The sequence below is a fragment of the Protopterus annectens genome, chromosome 2.part0 (assembly GCF_019279795.1).
Source record: "Protopterus annectens isolate FY-2018-M chromosome 2.part0, PAN1.0, whole genome shotgun sequence".
Classification (NCBI taxonomy): Eukaryota; Metazoa; Chordata; order Ceratodontiformes; family Protopteridae; genus Protopterus; species Protopterus annectens.
The window spans coordinates 572,434,536-572,456,651 of NC_056728.1; the positions used below are offsets into that span (position 1 = coordinate 572,434,536).

A 22,116-nucleotide genomic window follows, 5' to 3' on the forward strand; every position below is an offset into this window, starting at 1 on the left:
ATGATGGTTAAGTGTAAAAAGGAATGTAAAACATGTAAAAGTGAAGGGCATTTTTGGTCTGACTGTAAAACAAATAAGCAATACAACGTTGAGCAGAATGATGAAAGTATTGTAATGTCAAAGTAAAGATGAAGTAGGGGAAAAGGGTGTTAATGAAAAAGAGGATGAAGTAATAAAAGATGACTTAGATAAAAATGCTATAATTCAGAAGGTAACTGTACTGAGTGTCGAAAATGAAGAAATTTAAGTGTTAAGTCAGATGTTTGTAAAGGGAGTGTAAAGCATGTTAGGAAAAGAAACTCGATAAATGCTAGGAAAATTAAAAAATATATTTAAAAATGCATCATCAAAGATTAAAAAGAAAGGTAAGGAGTAGATCAGACATGTTTTGGTTAGTGAAAAAACAGATTCTGAGGGTTAAGGAATATTTGTACATAAATTCAGGAAAAATATTCAATTGGAAAAAAATAACAAAATAAGAAAACGAAAAATTTTAAATACTTCCCTTAAATTTAAAAATAAAGAAAAGTAATAATTTTAGAGTGTTCTCAGTAAATGTGAATAGTCTTATTAACAGTGTAAGGAGGACAGGGATACCGGAATAATTATGGGGTGGAAAAACAATACAGCATTTATGGAGTTAATGTTCTGGAGTGGCTGTGCTGTTTAGAAAAAATCAGTAAAAATATTAGATGCAATGCTGGTAAGGATGGGAAGGTTAACTGTTGTGGATCAGAGGTTGTGAGTGCAGGAATACGTTTATTGAATTATAGCATTATATGCGTATACAAATGGCAAGGAAAGAAACAATCTGTTTCATCAAATACTGGATTATGTGGTGGTTAATATGAAAATGATTACTGCAGGGAACTTTAATTATGATTTAAGGGGGAAATGTAAAAAGAAAGGGAAAGACATTAAAATACAAGAAGTGATAAAATGTAAGTTAGCTGTGGAGAATAAAAGTCAACGGACTTACAGAAGAGGGAATTACTTTGTACTATCAGAAGGTGTGGGTGTAGCAGATGGTGATACAGTAGAGAAAGTTTTTTGGGTCATTTAGCAATATGATGGAAGAAAGGGAGTATATCAAAACAGGAAAGGGAATAAAAAGAATAAATGAGAAATTACGGGATGAATTTGGAGACTGGGAAGCATTGCAGTTATGAAGGAATCATATAACTATGAAATACATTTATAAAAAGTGGTATGAATGGTGGACTGAATTTAAAAACGTTTAAAAAGTCCCCCCAAACAGCAGGATGATGTAAAAACTATGAAATACATTTATAAAAAGTGGTATGAATGGTGGACTGAATTTAAAAACGTTTAAAAAGTCCCCCCCAAACAGCAGGATGATGTAAAAAAAAAAAAAAAAAGAGGAGAAAGTGAACTATGGAGAGATGTATAGATAAGTATTGGAGAATTTAGAGATGAATACAAGAAAGTATTATGATATGGAAAACTAAATATATAAAAGAAATTGAGAAAAATAAATCATTACAGTTTAAGAAGGGATATTATTTACAAGGGAGGAGATGTCTGCATATATGGATAAAACAGTAAAGAAGGATATTAGTATAATGAGGGAAATGAAAAATATAAAATGAGAGGTAAAAAGAGCATAACAGCAAAATATGAGCACTGTAGTACAGCATGTAGAAAATATGGATAAAAAAATAAGAGAATGAAAAGTAAAAAGTAAATTTACAAAAGAGTTATGGAAGAATTTGAAAAATAAAGAATTATTATTAGGGAACTGGATGAAGTACATAAGAAAGTAAATGGTGATTCATTATCAGGTAAACAGGGTATGAATATAAAATAAATTAGGGGACTTGTAAAGAGTATTTTGTAAATGTTTTGAATGAATGGTTGAAAAAAGGGTTTACTTAAGAAGAGTTATGTAGTGGGATATTAAAATTTATATTGAAGAAAGATGAAAAGAAAGAAATACAAAATTAAAGACCTACCATATTAAATAATAGAGATTATAACATTTTTGTGAGAATAATAGAGGAGAATGGAAGGAAGGATGAAGGACACTAGGGAGGAAAGTATATACGGTACAAAAGGGAAGGGATGCCAGGAATTATTACTGGTTGGTCAAGAGATTGCGTATGACATTGTAAACGGGAATATGTGAAACTCGTGGTATGTGATATTACGGAGACCTCAGATACAACATGACATGATGCTTTCTGGGGTGTTATGGAAAAGAATGGAATAAGTAATAACATTAGAAAAGTGTGTATGTCAGCATATCAAAAAACTGAGTGACAGTGTTAGTGAATGTCTGGCTGAGTAAAGAAATATGCATGAATTGTGGTATAAAACAAGGATGTCCCATAAGTGGGACATTGTCTGCATTAGTAATGAATGAGACAGTGAATGAGGTAGCTTATAAAATGAAAGATGCTAGATAAGTGATGCAAAAGGAAATGGCGATTCCAGTAGTTTTGACATTAGCAGATGATACAGATGTAGTCGCTAAGAATAAAATTTAGAAGAAATGGTAATGACTTTGGATAAAAAACAAAAGTACGAGTTTGGGTGATACTGTGAAAACTAGAGGGGTGAATTTTTCAATGAAAGAAGTACCTGTTAGGAATTAAATTTGGGGAAAATTATGCAGTTGTGAGGCAAAAGGAGGATCTGATAAAATAAATGAAAGAAACATGTCTTATGTGGAGAAAGTACAGTTGTGTACACTTACAATAAAGGTAGATGTTCAAATGTAATCACTGTTGCAGTCATCACACTTGGGTTATCTGCCTGCAGGTAGCCCTCAGTTGGCCCGAATACCAGAGTCTTGGTATTTCTGCGTCACATGCTGTCGCCTCTTACATGACGTCAGGTCGTCAGGGGTATAAAACATGCAGCCAACGCCATTTCATGAGTTTTTCTTGCCCCAGATGTCAGGAGCCCCCAAAATAGGAAGCAATTACATGGTGTGGAACGCCTCCAGTAAAAAGTAAATACCATAGCCATAAGATATGGCCAAAAAGAGGATAGGTAGAAAGCATAGAAAAGTCAGGGGGCTGGCGGGAGGGTAACCAGAACTGCAACAGTGAATACACTAGAATATCTACATTTATGGTAAGTGTACACAACTGCACTATGTTCTTTGTGTTTCACTGTTGCAGTCATCAAACTTGGGTTGATTCCCAAAGCTGAGGAAGGGTGGAGGCAGTCAAGTAATAGTAGGGCTAGCTAGCAGGCCTTATGACTGCTGCAGCAAATCCAGCTCTGGATTTAGAAAAGGCAGGTAAGTGGTAATGTTTGGTGAAAGTGTGTACAGAACTCCAAGTTGCAGCTTCCAGGATGTCCTTGGTAGGGACTCCCCTGAGAAATGCTGTAGAGGTTGAGGTAGCCCTAGTGGAATGAGTTCTGATCCCCTGTGGGGTAGGTTTTCCATGGTGTTTGTAGCAGAAATGGATGCAGTATGCTATCCACTTGGAAATGGTTTGAATCTGAGTTGTCTGTGCATGTCCAAGGAGTGCAGGATCCATTCCCCTTTATTCTGAGGATTAGGGAAAAGGTTGGTAAATGGATGGATTGGTTTAGAGCCACACTGGATACCACCTTGGGCATAAAAGATGGGTTAGTCCTGAGGGAAACCCTGTCAACATGGAAAACAATGAAGGGTTCCACAGCCATTAGTACCTGTAACTCAGACACTCTTCTTGCTGAAGTGATGGCTAGAAGTAAGGCTGTTTTCCAAGAGAGGAATTTTAACTGTGCTGTAGCAGCAGGCTCAAAAGGGGAAGCGTGAGCTTCTCTAGTACAAAGTTAAGGTCCAAGACAGGGGTTTGAGCTCTCCTCGAGGGTCTTAAATTGTTAGCTCATCTCAGGAACTGTTTGACTAGAGGGTGAGAAAAGAGAGGTGAGCTGAGAAGGCAGAGGCATGAATCTTAATAGAAGAGAAGGATAGGCCTTTGTGGAGCAGCTTTGCTAGGTAATCTAGGATTTGAGGTAAGGTGGGCACGGCTGTGTCCTTTCCTTGAGACTGGCTCCAATTTTTCTGAATAGGATTTCCTAATACTAGGCCTTCTGGCTTCAAAGATGACGTCCAGCACCTGTTTGCTGAGGGTTGCTGGTGGTATATTCAGGGAATAAGCCACGCTGCAAGGTTCAAGGTTTGCAGCTGTGGATGCAAAAATCTGTCCCTCCTGCTGGGACAGCAGGGAGGAGTCTGACGTAGGTGCCAGGGTGGCACTGCTGCCAGGCTGCATAGGAGTGGGTAACAGTGCTGATGGGGCCAGTCCGGTCCAATAAGGATTGTCCTTGGTTTGTCCTGTTTGATCTTGAGTAATACTTTTGAGAGGAGGGGCAGAGGGGGAAAGGCATAAATTGAGAGGTTTTCCCAAGTAAAGGATAAGGCAACCACTTTCCATGCTTGGCTGTGGGGATTTCTGGTGCAAAATTTACTCAACTGATGGTTTTGGGGGGAGGCAAAGAGGTCTACCTCTGGTGTCCCCCACCTGTGGCTTAGAAGTATGAATGAGTTGGGTTCCAGTTTCCACTCGTGTAGGTCCAGTAGATTTCTGCTTAAGTTGTCTGCCAGTGAATTTTGTTTGCCTGGCAGGAATTGAGCTTGCAGGTGCACTTCGTTGCTTAAGGCTCTGTTCCACAGGCCATGGCTGACCTGCAGAGTGGGTAGGAATGAGTTCCGCTCTGCTTGTTTATGTACCACATAAATGTGGTGTTGTCTGTCTTTATCAAGAGTTGTCCTGGAAGGATAAGGCATTTAAAGGCTGTCAGAGCAGTACAGCTAACATTTCTTTTTGATTGATATGTAGGTGAATTTGTCCTGTCTACATTTGCCTTGAATGCACTTACCAGCCATGTGAGCCCCCCATACATAGTCTGATGCATCTGCTGTCAGGGTTTGGGCGGCGAGGGGTTGAGTGAAAGGGAGTCCCTTGTTGTGGTTGCAAGCCTCTGCCCACCAAAGGAACTCTGCCCTTAGACAAGGAATGATAGGAATAATTTTTTCCAGGTCCTGAGAATGTTGGCACCAGAGACTTTTTAAGTACCACTGAAGTTTCCTCATATGCAGTCTTGCATATGGAATTAGTAGAATGCATGAGGCCACAAACCCTAGGGCTTGCAGTACTTTTCTTGCAGATAGCTGGGTTCTGGTGGCCATTAGTTTGAAGTAGTATATCAAACAAACCTGCTTTTCTGGAGTAAGGAATGCCATCTGGGAAATTGTGTTCAAACTTGCTCCCAGAAATACAATCTTTTGGCTGGGTACCAGATGTGATTTTTTTTTCGTTGATGGTGTACCCCAGAGAAGTTAGAAGTCTCTTTACAAATGTCAGGTGCCAGAGTAGCAATTCCTGACTGTCCGCTTGAATCAGGCAATCGTCCAAGTATGGATAAATTTGAATATTTCTCTGCCTGTAGTATGTAATGGCTGGAGCCAGGCACTTTGTGAATACCCTGGGTGCAGTAGATAAGCAAATGGGAAGTGCAGAGAACTGATAGTGCATACACAGCCTGCCCTAAAACATAGATATTTCCTGCAAGATTCCCTTAGGGGAATGTGCAGATACGCTTCTTTTATGTCTAGAGTGACTATTCAGGAGTCCTTGGCTAGCATAGGAAGCAGCTGTTGTAGTGTAAGCATTTTCAATTTTGGGACCACCAGGAAGGTGTTGAGAATGGACAGGTCTAGGATAGGGCGCAAAGAGCCCTCTTTTCTGGGTACCAGGAACAATCTGGAGTAGAAACCCTGTCCTCTTTGCTCTACTGGAACAGGTTGAATGGCCCTGATAATGAGAAGAGAAAGTACTTGCTTTTGAGCCTCTGCCCACTGGTTTGGAGGAAGGTCTGGCAACCCGCTTGGGGTTGGCAGTGAGTGGAAGTAGAATCTGTATCCCTGGAATACAATGTTTTAGTACTTGGCCATGGCTGGGAAGGATGACAGACAAGTCACTGTGAATTTTTTCCATAAGGGGGTGGCTTACTACTCCCTGTTTTTGAGGTGGGAGCACTCCGTTGTTTAGATCTGTACATGCCCTGAGACTGTAGTCTTGGTGGTCTGCTGCCCCTGGGCTTGGACTGAGAAGGTCTGGGAGGGACTGGGAAAGACCAATTTTTAGAAGGCCAATGCCTACTAAATCTTGGAGGCTGTACTTGTTGGAAATCTTTAACAGTTTGCACAGATTTAGCTTTGTCCTCCATCTTTTTAAGAACTTCTTCTGCTTTGTTGCCAAACAGGCAGTCCTGATTTAAGGGAGCATCCAGCAATTTAGCTTTAACATGATCTGGCAAAGATTGCTCCTTAAGCCAAGCATGCCTTCTAAGTACAGACCCAGTGACAGCAGCCCTGCAAGATGCCTCTAGTGAATCAAAACCACATTGCAAAGTATGTTTTCCAACCTGTTCAGCAGAATGCATTAAATCCTGTAAATCCTTATTTTCAGCACAGTCAGGAATTAACATCATTTTCTGTTTAAGCAATCCAATAATATGTTGCTTATACTTTAACATATGAAACTGACAGTTTAAGGCCCTAATGGCCAAGGTTGCAGAAGTATATACCTTCTTACCCCATCTATCCAGCATCCTGGAGTCTCTATCAGAAGGGGTAAGATTTCTGGCGGTAGTAGCCTTAATGCCCTTGGGTCCCTGTGAAATGGTCTCAGGATCTGCAGTAGGATTTTTAAAAAGGAACTTGTGAGAGTCAGGAACCTTGTAATATCTATCAGGTTTTCTGGGAGCAGAAGGTAAAGAGTCAGGGGCCAAGCTAGATTCCGAAAAGGCATCATCAACAATGTCTAGTACAGGAGGGATAGCTAAAGGCCTGTGTTGAGGCAGGAGTAAGAAATCCCTAAGCCTCTTTAGAATCAGAGTAATCCTGGCTTTCCCAGTGAAAATGCTCCCTAAGAGAACGCAAGGTTTCACCAAAAGAGAAATCCTCTGGGGGGGGGGGGGGGGAGCAGAGGGAATAGAGTCCTCTGCATCAGAATCCTCATAGGTAGGTAAGGGTAAACCCTGGTCATCAGAGGAAGCAGAAATTTCAGAATCCTGGTCAGAAGTATCAGAAGCAAATTCATTCCTAGGTCTCTTAGAAGGGGAAGGTTGGCTTCCCCTGATTAAAGTAATAAGGTCTTCAGCCATTCTTATCATTTGTTTTTTAGGCATAGAGGCCTGACCATGCGATCTGGGCATCGGTTTTCTAAGCATGGTTCGAGTTTTAGGCCATTAAGAAGAAGATGGCATCGGTTTAGTATGCAAGTCAGTAGGCTTGAATACACCCCCAGAAGCCGGTGCCTGCACAGTGGCTCCGGACCCATCCAAGGTAGAGACATCCGCAGGTTCCACATTTGAAGCATCTCGGGGCATACTGGACTCCGAATGGGTCTCAGTAGAGACCTGCGAATCTGAAGTAGTGGGTATCAGGGGCTGCAAAAGCGCCTCACTGAGTGCCAGTGAACTGGCGAGTGGCTTAGGAGAGGCGTCGTCAGCAGCTTTGGACCTAGGCGGCATGTCTCTGTCTTTATCTTCGCGTTTTTTCAGAATGTCGGTAGTCGGATGGCTTACCGAAGACATATCTGGATAATTGAACTGAGTACCAAAATATTTAGAAGTGTAAATATACCGATGATGGATTGTTCGTTGCCTAAATAAGGCACAAAACCGAGAGCGAGGTACGTCGTGGTCAGGACCTAGGCAAGGAGTACAGTACGAATGAAAATCTTTATGAGGTATTTGCTTTCCACAAGAAATGCAATTATTGATTCATAGATTCATAGATTCATACTAAGCTAACTACCCTTGCAAGCCATTTTTAAGCTTAGCCAATTATCCCTTGTGAGACTCAAACCCTGCACCTTGTGTTTGTAAGGCAAACACCTTAACATTAGGCCACCCTCCCTTGACTTTTACTGACATCGGTTTAGAGCAAGAGAAAGTTTCCCCACTGGGGTACTTAGCTTTAGTCGAAGACTTTGGTTCTGAAACTCGAAAACGAAAATTTCAGGAGTCGGCCGACCGGCACTTGCGAACTGCTTCTGCTTCGGGGCACCGCACGGCAAGTAAGACTGATGTAATGGCGTTGGCTGCATGCTTTATATCCCTGACTACCTGACGTCACGGAAGATGAGACAGCAACCGACGCAGGACCAAAGACTTTGATAATCAGGCCAACTGAGGGCTACTGCAAGCAGATAACCCAAATGTGATGACTGCAACAGTGAAACATGAAGAACATAAGGAAAGCGTCTACCACATAAAAGCAAAGCTGTAATCACTGTTGACTGAATTCTGGCCAGCATGTGAGGTGAATGGGTGTGGACTCTTCCCAACATAATCTGTCAATGGCGAATTGGGTTTTTTCAACTTATTTTCTGCATGTTTATCATTATGGTACCTTTCACTGGATATGCATAAGCAAGAAGCTAAAGAACTCTCATCTAATGACTTCAGCCTATATGCCATTTCATTTTCCAGCACTAAAAGACATGCACAACACAGAAGTGCTCCGTAGAAGCATGGATTTACCTTCTACGCAGACACCTGGTTTATTCTACTGAAGAAGTTCCAAATTAAGGATCAGAAAAATACCAGTTACTGAAAAAAATAATTAAAGGAGAAAATGAACTAATTCAGACAGAGTGCTCACACATCTATGATCCCTCACAGTTAGGTTCTCTCCATCATCTCAGCAATACTGCAGGGTAAACTACATGGAACAATTAGCAATACTGAAAAGATATGCTGTCAATAAATGTGCACTATTCAGGATATGTAGTAGGGACACTACATTTGGGGGTGTGCATTCTTAAAAGTGGTGCATTCTGATGTATAAGTTGGTGCACATTTTCAAAATATCCAGCTACAACCATAAATGTACCCTTCACTTACTAGCAAACAACTGAAAAGAAATGGATGCATAAAAAAGCAGATACCTCATCCTCCACTGATTGGTATTCTTTGTCGTCAGGTGTGAGATCTATAAGAACTGTGCCTTGACTAACACAGTGGAATGTCAAGTAAGGGTTGGTACCTAAGGAAAAATAAAATATATAGATATATAATTAATGATTTTCTGTAATTCATCTCATTGACATTTTTATCCCAGAATATAAGGTCAACAAATATACTGCATTTAGATATTTCTTCTGATGTAGTGGTAGAAATACCCTATTTTTAAACACTCAATGATTACAAATGGAAACTTGCAAGAAAAAGAAAAAGGAAAAAAACAGTGTTTGGATTGCACAAAACAGCTGTAATTTGTACTGTAAAAGCTAGATATTAAAATACCCATAACAGTCAGGTCACATTCCATTCTGCAAATAAGTACAATTTAGCATAATTCGGTTTTAAAAGCAGCACATACGCTTTCCTTTTACCATTACTATTTACTGCTTTCTCTCTCCATTCCCATTTTTAATTTCAAAATTAGCTTCATGAATTAGCACTTTCCATCCTGTACAAGACTATGCACAGCTCTCCTGGATTTTCTTCTGTGATGCTGGCCAACCTGCATGTGGAAACCAGCTCAGATAATCAGCCAGCCAGCAAGCTAACCAACCAGGGAATGACTGAATTTTGAGGACAGCTCTGATTTCTTAAAGGAAAGATACAGTTAGAACAGGTGCACAGCTACTTACCATAACAGAAAATCTTTGAGGAGTGGTCATGTGGTAGTAAACCATTAAATTTGACTTTTATAACTTGTTCAGCAGTTGGTCCTGTCCTTTTTTTTGTCAAAGCTATCAACCCTATGAAGGCTACTGCTTTGTCTTGTGCCTACTTTGGCAAGTGGCAGAAGGTTCCTATAAAAACAACACTGGCATGTGCCCTCCCCCCAGTTCTTCAAGGCTAGAAAATGTGCTTGTGATAGACAAATTTAATACAACCAGTGAAGTAAAACAAACAAACAAACAAAAACAAAAAATGTATACAAACAAAGTACTCTATAAAATTTGCAATACTCATGAACATCAAATAAAAATAATCAATAAACAGCACCAGGAATATTGGGAGGATTACAGAGTGGGAAGCGTTATTGTTACAAGATCTCCTCCTCAATAAATACTATAGTCAGTTTATGACATAAATGTACTATATGCTTCAAAAAGGATAACAAGAAAAAGTACATTTCGGTAGCAATAAAAGCTGAAAATGTGCACACCACAAAAATACAGTTGTGTAAGAACTTACCCTAACAGTAGATATCTTATTGATCACTGTTGCAGTACTCCTGACACAAGGGTTATCACCACTAACATCCACCTGGGGTACCAAAGCTTTACCTTTCAGAGGCTGTACCTCCAATGCACTACCTCCGATTGTATGCATTGACGTATAAAGAAGGATGTGAGTATGGATCCTTAGACTATCTCCAAGCCAGCAGACTGAAAACTACTGAGAGACCAGACAGCTAGGAGGGGTATAGCTCAAATAGATAATAAAACTCCCCTATTCCCATGTGACAGAGAAGAGATTAAAGCAAGGAGTGAGAAGAATAGGGGCATACAAATGAGGCAGAGAAGAGGGGAACGGAGGATGGTATGAAATTCTGCAACAGTGATCAATACGACATCTACTGTTATGGTAAGTTCTTATACAACTGTTCTATGTCCTTACTGAAATGAATGTTACAGTATTCCTGACATATGGGTGATTTCCACAGCTGTAGGAGGAAGGAAGGGAGGTTGGCTACTGAGCAGAATTATCCAGCAGTCCACACAGGACTGACCTAGCAAAGGCTACCCCGGACCTGGAGAAAGCATAAGTTTTGTAGTCTCTGCTGTAAGTGTGTACAGAGAACCAGGTAGCAGCCTCCAAGATAGACCTGAAGTCTACTCCTTTGTGGAAAGCCCCTGTGGAAGCCACTGCCTTAGTGGAATGTGCTTTAGGGCCATAGGCAAGGTCTTACCCTAGTGTGAGTAGCATAAAGAGATAGCCTTAGAAATTCAAGCTGCAATAGTTTGGAAACTGTCTGACCCATCTGAGGGCTCATAAATGATACAAACAGTTGGTCAGTTCTTCTGAAGGGCTTTGTTTTGTCCAAATAAAATCTGAGTTGCTTGTGAATGTCCAGAGAATGTAAGATTCTTTCCCCCTGTTTTGTGGATTGGGAAAGAAAGTGGCTAGGTGAATAGCTTGATTGAGTGCTCATTCACTACCTTAAGCATGAAGGATGGATTAGACCCAAGTGTCACCCTGCCCTTGTGAAAAACAAGAAAAGGGGGAATGGCCATGGAGTTTGTAACTCAGAAACCCACCTAGCCGAGTTGAGAGCCAAAAGAAGGGTAGTTTTCCATGTACAGAAATTTAAAGAAGCAGATGATGCTGGTTCAAACAGAGGCAGTGCAAGTTTTTCTAGAACGAAATTAAGATCCCAAGGGGAAGAGAAGGGTTTCCTTGGTAGATTAAGAAGGAGGACACCCCTGAAGAAAAGCTTGACCTCATCCTAGCCATAAGTGGGAGGAAGGCATTGACAGCTGAAGAGTAGCCCAAACCTGAGTGAAATAGCTGTCAGAGATATTGTAGTACAGCAGGAAGCAGTGATAAGAGTGGCTCCTGACTATAAGGCTCCAATGGGAAAACATTTTCCATTTAGCTGTGTAAGAGTTTTTAGTGGTGGGTCTCCTGGCTTCTTGAAGGACTTGAATGACCTCTTCAGAGAAGAGAGAAGAGGTGTCTTTGTGGAACTGAAATCCTATCATCTAAAGGGTCAAGTTGAGAGACAGAAGATTTGGGTGGAGCAGTAGCAATCATTTTTTTTGCTGAGTTATCAGGTCTGGTTGAGCAGGCATTTTCCTGTAATTTCCCTTTGTCAGGTGAAACAGCAGGGGAAACCAATGGTGCTTCAGCCAAAAGAGGGCCAATAAACGGAGCCTGGGTGCTTCCATTTGTGCCTTGAGAAGAATTTTTGGAAGAGGAAATGTGGGGAGGAAAGACATAGAGGAACTTGCCTGTCCAATGGAAGGAAATGACATCTGTCCTCCAGGCTGTGGGACAAGAGTCCCTGGTGCAGAATGGGGGGAGCTGATGGTTGGTTGCTGATGCAAAGAGGTCTATCCAAGAAGTGCCTCACTGAAGGGTGATGATCTAGAAAACCTCTCTGTTCAATGTCTATTAATGGGGGTCCTCCAGGGAGTGGCTTAGGGAGTCTGCTAGCACACTGCCCTGAGAAGGAATGTATGTGGCTGTGAGTCTGAAGCCCATTTGGTTTGCCAAGTTCCATGCCTTCTCTGCTAACCTGCATAGCTGGTAAAACCTGGTGCCTCCCTGTCTATGTACCACATGACTGTGGTGTTGTCTGTGTACACTAGGAGTGGACTGGATTTCCAAAGGTTGGCAAAAATCTGAAGAGGTTGTAGAAGAATCCTCATTTACTTCAAGCTGATACGTTCCTTCAGGAGATAAGGTTTCCATTTTCCCTGCACTTGGTGCGATCCTGTCCATGGCTCTCATGCCCTGTCCAAGGTGTTTCTGTGAACCTGTTGAAGAGGAGGTGGTGGTGGTGGTACAATTAGCAGTCCTGTCCTAGGATAAGGATGACCCATCCCATCCACCAAAGCCATTCTTTTCTGAGACAGGGAAGGACAGAGAATCAGGGTGTCCAAGGGGTGCCAGTGCTGGGACCACAGAGATTTCATTAAACTTTAGAATTTTCTCAAGTGAAGTCTGGTCAGAGAAAGCATAAGGATGGTGGTTGCCATGAACCACAAATGTTAGAGAGGACAGACTTTGGAAAAAACTGAGCAGACTTGTAAACTTTCTCCTGGGGAGGAAGGCCTGCATCTCTTCTTTGTGTCTAGTCTGGAGCCTCGGAAGACTAGATACTATGTACGGACCATGTGGGAATTTATGTAGTTTATAGTGAAACCCAGACCTGTCAGTAACTGGAGGGTGAAATGCTGATGCTGAAGAAGAATTTCTGGAGAGAGAGACTGTATCAGTGGATTCCCCTGAGTGCTACTGAAAGCTACTACCAGAGCTAGGTACTTTGTGAATACTCCTGAAGCTGTGGAAAGACTAGAAGCTAGAACTGTAAACTGAAAATGTGTGAAACCAGAGGAAAACCTGAGGAATCTCCTGCAAGAAGGACAAATGGGTATGTGTAAGTAGGTGTTCCTCAGCTCTAGTGACAGTAAGAAAGCTTGTGGGAGGATGAAGGGCAGGAGAGTGTGAAGACAGAGCATTTTGAAAAACGGTACCTGCAAGTAAATGTTTAGGACAGACAGGTCTAGGATGGGTCTCCACTGCCCTTCATTCCTTGGGACTAGAAAAATCCTAGAGTAAAACCCTTTTCCCATGAAGTCCTTTGGGACTTGCTTGATGATGCTCTGATTCAAGAGGTCTTGAATAATGGAGGCCAAAGGGGATACTAGGTTTTGAGTGGGTTGTGGCATGCCTTTCAGAGAGGGAATTCTTTCCCAAGACATGGCATAACCATCCTTGACTATGGACAAGACCTACTAGTCTGTGGGAACAGCTTCCCACTTGACAGGGAGAGCAAACGTCTTTGGAGAAAGGAGTAATGGCACTTAGGGCAGGGAGAGGGGGTGCTTCAGAGATGGTCACGGATTTTTGCTTCCAAAGGGAGGCCTCCATGCTGGAGGTTCCCTATGGGTTTTTTCAGAGTACCTTTTCCCAGAGGGGGTTCTTTGTTTCTGAGCTGTCCTACAATCCCTTCTAATGAAAGCGGTAGATTTAGATGGGTAGTTCCTATGTTACCTAGGGACTGAGAGCAGAATCTGCCTAGAGTCTTTCATGGTCTTACTTTGATCTTGGAAGAGTCTTGAACAGACTGGTAGCTCGAGGACCAAACACTAAGTCTTGTCTAAAGCAGTGTCTAAAATTTTTGATTTGAAATGCTCAAGGATATGCTGATTACGAAGACATGCATATCTGTGAATAACAGCTCCAGTGGCTGCTGTGCTAGAAAAAGCATCTGCATCGTAACTGCACTTACTATTGGGTCTGACTATCTGAGTAGTCTGGGATAGTTAGCTCTGCATTTGATGCTTAGATTCTACTGCAGGAGGGTCCAGAATAAATTTAAGGAATGCAGAACAGAGATAAAGTGCACTGTCATTTGAGTCTGGTAGTTAATTGCCCTAAAAGCAAGGGTAGAAGATGTGTAAGCCTTCTTTCCACAGCCCTAATCTTTGCCCAGAGGCAGGGCAATAGCACTTGGCAGAAGCTTAGATGGCTTATCTGAAAAGAGAGATACTAGAGAGGAGTCTGCCACTGGTTTCCTTTATAAATAGTTTAAGTCATCAGGCACCTTATAAAATCTGGCTGGCCTTTTAGAAGTTGATGATGGGAATCAGGTGCAGAAAAGATGGACTGAAAGACATCCTGGAAAGCCTCAAAGATAGAAGGGGAGAATGGGGAAGGAATAATACTTCTGAATATCAGAGACCTGCATAGATTGCCATTTAAAGTGTTTCGTCATGTTCTGTACAGCTTCCCCAAAAGATACTTCCTCAATAGGGGGAATCCGGTGAGAGGGAGTCCTCTTCAGTAGAACAGATTTGCCCTGGAGAAAGCAGCTGACAGGAATAGTCCAGAAAATGGTCAGAATCATAGTCCTGTCCTTCATCAAAAGATGAAATCAGGGTACATTTAGGAGTAGTCAGTGGTTGCAGAGACCCAAAGGAGGGAGGCTTCAAAGACTTTATAGCTTCAAACAAACCTTGTGAGAAGTCTATCCACTCCTTCTCCCTAGCTGCTGATGGAGAGGCCACATGCTTAAACTTCTGCTTTTTCTTTTTAGATATGATGTCCACCTGGATGAGACATGGAGGTTCAGAACCCTGTATAACTTCTATTAAGACAGCCTGGAATCTTTTCCCTAATTTAAATTTGATGGACGTTGGGCAGTCCCTCGGAAATGATGATATGTGGTTTATCAGAAGTATCAGCACCATGTAAGGCCTCAGTAGCTATACTGGTCTCCCACAGGGTCTCAGCAGCAAGTGACTGAGAGGTAACTTGATGTTCCACAGGTTCTGTAGCCTCAGACAGCATTGTAGGGAATGAGAAATGCTGGACTGCAGATCAGTATGAGGGCTCTTTAGTTTTTTCTTTGGTGGTAGAGGAACATCTGAGGATGCAGAGTCAGACATCTTGGACAGGGCCAAGCATTTAGGGCACTAAATCTCTAGAAAGGTGTTGAGAGTGGAAAGCCTCCACTTAATGGCTTTGGAAACAAAAAATTGACAGATCGAGCAAGATCTGTGATTGTGTTCTGAGTTTAGGCAAAAAAAGACACTTGGTATGCAAGTCCTTGTATGGAATCTGTCTACTGCACTTGCACTTACCCCTCCTAGCTGAAATCTAACAACTTTCAACAACAATAGTGCAAGTAGGTTTCCCAATAGGGCACTTACCTGGATAAATGATTGACACAAAGGTACCAACAGCCAAAAAGCTATCAGTCCAATGGATGCATGACCTGTGTTTGGGCTAGCTGTGAGATAGTCTTAAGGATCCACACTCAAATGTCTCTATTTATACCCCAACGCATATCAGATGAGGTTGTGCATCAGATGTTTAACCTTGGATAGGTAAAGCTTTGTTACCAGTCCGGATGTCAAGAGATAACAGCCCATATGTTAGGAATACTGCAACAGTGACTTCAGTCAGGACATCTGGACAATTATACAATATTTTGAAACACAAACATGCTATAAACATGTCTTATCTACAATGTGTTTCTTACTTGCAATGTTTTGTGAAAGCATGCACAGTGGTCAGACGCAGGTTTTCACATGCCCCAAGGGGAAACAATTTGAAATGTGCTGCACATGTAGCAGCTGCTGTAGTACAATGAGCTGTAAAAGGACCCTCTAAATAGTTTGTAACATTTATTACAATAAAAAGACAACATGGTGGGTCAACTAACTGGACAAGATTTGCCTGATAACAGACAAACCTTTTCTTCCTTTTCTAAAATAGGCAGGCAGTTAATCTGTTAACTGAAACAGAGTTCTTTTGGTATAATAATGCAATGATATGTTCAAGTACAGCAGTATGCTGTAGAAGGCTTGTAGCACAGAAGAAAAAAGGGATGCCATTTAGTCCTGTTCACGTAGATGGCTTTAGGCACCAACAAACCCTGGGGGCCCCCAACCACAGCAAGTTATCTCATTTTAATATTTTGTAACATGTCTGTAAAACCAACAAAAGCTAGTACAGTAACGTTGTATACTTAATAAACCAGGTGGGTAATAACTCTTAATTGCATCTCCTTTACATTTTAGATATCTCTGAGTATAGAAACAGTGCTTTATCATATAAGCTTAACAATTCCATTAAATATTTTACCACTCACATAGTGCCCCTAGCTACATTCACTCCTCTAAAACTAAAAAAAAAACACTAAAAACATAGCCAGCTTTAGGTACCTGCAATACCCATGGATGCAAAGGAGGGGGGGGGGCTTAATTATCCTTGACTTTGTGGAGGGCCCACAAAAGTTGTTGCTGGTTTGGGAAAAATAAGGAGAAAAAACATATTAATTTTCTGATTACGCTCTAACATGAACAGGGCTCTGATATGACCACGTTAAGATAAAAGCTGATGGCCTCTGCACTTAACTCCAGCCATGCTCTTAACTGCAGCCATTCTAAAATCAGCCCTGCTCAGATATATATATATATATATATATATATATGTGTGTGTGTGTGTGTGTGTCTGTGTGTGTGAAAGCTGCTGTAGGTTAAGTGGGGGGGGGCTGGAGATTGTGTGGTTATCACTTCTTTAATTTTCATCGCAGTCAAACAGAAGTCTGTACAGGTTGTGGTTGGGCTAAGAATAGTGTGATCATTCTTTCTTTTACTTTTCTCACAGACCTCAGAGATGTAAAAAGAAAGTTAGTATAGCTTGTGTAGGGTCAGTGTACTGTCCAGCATCAACAAACTACCGTCATCATTATTTTTTCATTTTCATCACAATTATACATCAGGCACATATACAGGTGGCTGCATCTGGGGTGAGGATTGAGAAAGCATGCTATCTATATTTATGTCAGCAGTCACTTATGCATGACTGTGGCAATTTGAACCTCTGCTTTCATCCCAATCTAACACCAGAGGGATGCATAGGCAGTGACTGTCTTTTTTTTTTTTTTGGGGGGGGGGGGGGTTAGGGAGGCAGTATTCCCATATGGAATCACTGTAGCCTATAACAACTGCCTTGTTTATTGTGAGCCACTATTTTGTCGGCTTTGAACATTAAGCCTTGGGCACAACGTATGTCTTCCTTGAAAGAAAAAAAAAATAAGACTGAAATTCTTTTCTTATCCATGACTTTTGTTTAGGCTACCATTCGATTAAAAGGTTGGGAAATGCTCTAAAATGTGTCGCAGAGCACCTCCAACCCTATGGCTTCTTGGGGCCTGGCTTAGTTGAGTTATTTAAATGGTTATTACTCTGCTGTCTTGTTCAGGAATGGTGTGTTGAAATGATGCACGGAAAACAAAAGCTGAACAGGAATTTCTTTCCTTAATCATAATTTCTGTTCACGCCATCATTGGATGAAAAAGTTGTGTATAAAAAAAAAAAAAAAAAAAAAAAAAAAAAACTTTAAAATGTACTTCAGAGAATAGAGAAAGTTATAGCTTTTTGAAAAAGCTGAAGCGTAAGGCAAAATGTGAATAAAGGAAGAAAAAAGTAATTGTGCAGTGTATGGGGAGCCCAACATGGGGGTTAACAGAGGAGAGGACTGGAGTGTGTGTGTGGGGGGGGCTTGAAACAGCAGGCCTAGGGCACCACTTCACCGAAGTCCAGATCTGTACTTAGGGTTGTAAAGCATCACTGTTGCAACTAAATGCCAGTAACCATGAATGTCCCTCTTGGGCCAATATAACGTGGTACATAGGCCTGTTGTAATCCGCGGTGGTGGTGCTGCGGTAGCGTTGTCGCCTCACAGTAAGACACTGTCCAGTTCGATTCTCAGCTAGAGCGTCTTCTGCGTGGAGATATATGTGAATGGGCATACCTTCGCTGAAGGTTGTGCGTCAGGGCTGGCAACTCGGCACATAAAAATCAACTGCCAATCATTAGCGGACCGGAGTTCCGCTGTGGTGACACCTAACCGGGAAAAGCCGAAAGACACATAGGCCTGTTGTACGGGCATTGTAGCAACAGATAAGTCTGTGCATACAGGGTGATACTTAGACTAGAAGTGCCTAGGGGGCCCCAAAATGCTAACACCAGCTTTAGCTGGGGCCTATATCACTTAGTCAAAGTCTTATAACTTCGAACACGTAATGTTCGAACCATTATGTTTGAAGTTACAAATCTTCGACTATGGATAAAAAAAACAACGGAAAACAAAATAAACTGTTTTAAGCACCCCCCACCCCACCCCCCGCTACTTAAATATACCAACTTCGAGATCGCACCCCATTGAACAAAATGGAAACCTCCGCTTGTGGAGATTTCCATTGAAACGCTCAAACTTTTACAAATTTGAACTTATGGTCTCGACCGTATGAGGTTCGAACTTGTAAAAGTTTGACTATGTGATAGGAACCCCTTTGGCTGTTTAAAGATGATCAGTCAGCTCTTAGTTCTTGCATCTGCTCATAGAGCTTGCAAACTGAAGCATCATTTGATGATTTTAGTAGTAGGACAAGATCTGATAATACCATTTTGTTCACTGTATTTTTAATGCCCTTGGTAATTCCAGGATGGAAAGTTACTCCACCTGATTTCCTTGTAACAGTAATTCATACTTAACGAAGGTCCGAATATGTAGTGAATAATTTCCCACACCTGTTGCACTGTCTTACAAAATAACAGCACATGTTCAAGATCTGCCCTTAAATAAAAATTGGGGCAATACCTACAAGCTCCAACATATAATTTGCTTCTAAATTTAGGAGTAAAACATTATTACAATACATCTTCAGTTTCAAAGATTTTAAATGAAGTTTAAGAGTTATCCTACAGGATGACTGCCATTCAGTAAAGGTGTTATGTGTACCAGTTAGGCCAGCATTAGATAAATTCCAAAACCTGTCAACTTTCAGAGTAGAAGCTCTGTGAAATACTACAACAGAGGCCCCCCACATTTTAAAGCCAAAACAAATTTCACTTTTACTTTCTGCAGTTCAACTGGAGAGTTTGACCACTGTCCTTTTGGCACTGGAGATATAACTAAAGGTACATCATTCTATCTTCTAAATCTAACCCAGAATTGAATTCATCCAGACCTAGCAGTTTGCCATTACTGCTTACATTTTAATTATGTAACTAGAGAGTAAGACAACCAACTTCAAGAGTGGAATTAAAGCTGAAATCACAATTAATAATAACACATTGTGCTACATCAGTTTTTGCTCTAATGCCAAAGAGATAACAAATATGAAAACAAATGTTAACAGAGTCTCCAGCTGGGAAGTATTTTGAGTTACATGATAGTTGATGGGGGTATAGTACAGAAAACAGGTTCTGTAACAATAATGTGCTTTGTTAAACTGCCTTCAGTTTTCTGACCACATGAAAGCATATATTTCTCCTTGGATTCAAAAAGAAATAAATAGTTTACCTTAGTTGGGTGTAAAAAATATGCAAATGAAATGTATAAACTTTAATTTAATGCAAATTCAAAATGCTGCTATGAAAAGCACCATGCAACCATAATTATTACTTCTGCACAATCTCTCCTGCACCCTCCCAACATGAAGGCTTTGTCTTTACACCCCACCCCAATCTATAAACAGAATGACTCTGAGATCACACAAACACGGAGAAAAGGAAAAAGTCAGAAAACCCTTTTCACATTACTTTGAGTACTTCAGGATGGGACAGGGGGAGGAGAATGAATGTATCTCATAACTTTTGTTAACAGAACTTAGGAATGTACACACAGAACTGTCTCTGTGTTGGGTGAAGGGGACTACCCTAGTGGGGGCTATTAGTCATGCTTCTTGTGGAAGTGAAGAAAAGACTTGGTTTGATGTGTAAATAGCTATAGTATTTACTTAATGTATTTGCAGAAAAAGTGGTTTGCTCTTAAATCTGGTCTCAGCTAATGGATCTGTCTGGAGGCAATGCTTTTTGATTTTATTTTCTCCAGATGTTTTGTTCTTCTATACCATGACTGGTATACATCTCATTCCTAAATCAAGTTATGGTTTAAATTCATTAAATTAGTGTTTTTATTATTATCAATATGAGTAGTAACAGTAGAAGTAAGAATTTTGCAGGGTAAATTGTGCTATGAGAATTAACACCATTGCTAACAAGCGAAATAAAGGTAATTCTGACTTCATGCATTGTATGAAATTGTTTACATGAAATGCAAATGCGTTGATCAGCTCAGTTAAGAAAATCAGAAAAATGCCGTATCTGAAACAGCACCCTTTTTGGACTGTTGCCTTGCAGAAGACACACTTAACAAAAGTGAGCATAAACTGCTCTGTAAGGGCAACTAGACTCTATAATATCCTTCATTGACTAAGCTAAGCATAGGGAAGTATTCTTTCCACTATCAAGAATACATCCTCTTTCAATACAACAAACCCTGTCAGATGAAAATGGTTGCTTTGTTGGAATTCAGGGATTCATAATCAAAATTAGAGTGATTATTGACAATGTGCATTTCCCATCAGCTTGTGGAAGAGAGAGGTTAAAAAGATAATGACAATGAGTATTGCTTCATAGTACAGAGTAACGTGGTGCACTAGGGACGGAAATGAATGACAAGAATTAGGGATGTAAGAAGTTGACCAAGAAATGCTCATATTCCCAAGTGGGAACTATTTTTTGGAACAGAGGACTTCAGGCTCTACTTATCAAATACAAGTCAAGTTCTAAAATGAATAAAATATATATTTTGAAAGAGCAAGCCTCACTGATATTGAGAGTTTTTACATATCCCATTGTGATAGATTCATAAGGCTAGCGGTCCTTGAAACGCATTTTAAGCCTTAGCAATTTCCCTTTTGTGCTCAAAATAACCTATCCCTTTTGGTTATACACTGGCCTTACCTATCCAGTGGTTGACAATTATATATTACCCCAATGAGAATAACTGGGATCATAACCTAGATAATTTGAGGGGACCCATGCATGGGATAAAGCATTTAGCAGTTGCATCTGTCCAGTAGTAGTACAGGGGGCCAGTCCTGGGGAAAATGTTCTATTTCTTATCCACAGATCTAAGCTGTGCTTGAAAATGTACAAAATGGACTCTGTTTTACATGGATGGGGAGTCTGTTCCACAGTGGCACTGTCCTCTGCTAAATATATCTGCCCTTCCAAATCGTTCTTTTGATGTGCAGTAAATCCATCAGTAACGAGTCAGAGTTTGCCTTGTATGCCAGACACAGGTCACCTTTTAGTAATCTGTAGGATATTGAGTATAGTGACAGGACTTTGAGTCAGTTCGTGTAGGACATGTTGTTTAGGCCTTGTATCTTTTTAGTGAGGTATCTCTGGGCGTTCCAGTTGTTGCACCTGTCTGGACAGATAAATGCCAAAGGGGGCATTATATTCAATGACTGGCCTAATGAGGGCTGAGTAAAGGTTGACAATAACATCCCTACATCTAGACACAATCCATTTGTTTATAAGCTGTGTAATATAAAATTACCTTCTTACAACAACAGACACGTTGGCAAAAGTTACTTCTCTGTCCATATAAATTCCCAAATACTGAATAACTGGATCATCACTTATGGGTGTACTGCAAATGCGGTAGTTCCCTGGGGTACAGGACTTCCCAAAGGATACAATAATGATTTTTTTGTCATTTAGTTTCAAACAATGAATTTGACATCAGTTATTTATTTGAGACAAACCTCCCTACAGGATGGCTACATCATTACTTAGATTACTTCACTGATACATGAGCATACCCCCTTAGGTGCTAATTATGGACAAATATGTCCTTTAACTCACAGTGATGCTGTAGGTTTCCTGCCTACTATATAATGACTAGGAACTTCGCATACAGATATAAGCAACTGTATTAACAATAAATAATCAGTAGAGCCGATCAAACAGTCCTTGAAGGACAGTAAAGGATAATAACTAAGTGAAAAAGAATTCAGCTCACATAATGCCAAACTTTGGGGTAAAGGGTATGGAGGTATTAAAGGTTAAGAGAGAAAAGCTCAAGAGT

The 22,116-nt window shown here is 40.8% G+C and overlaps 1 protein-coding gene across 1 annotated transcript in view; it reads right to left on the reverse strand.

Moving 5' to 3' along the window:
• The window catches only part of TNKS (tankyrase), a 2,150,186-nt gene that overhangs the window by 398,738 nt on the left and 1,729,332 nt on the right, over positions 1-22,116 (reverse strand). The window contains exon 22 of the mRNA XM_044060937.1: positions 8,922-9,019. Coding sequence (XP_043916872.1) covers positions 8,922-9,019 — 98 coding nt within the window. The remainder of the gene's footprint in view (positions 1-8,921; positions 9,020-22,116) is intronic.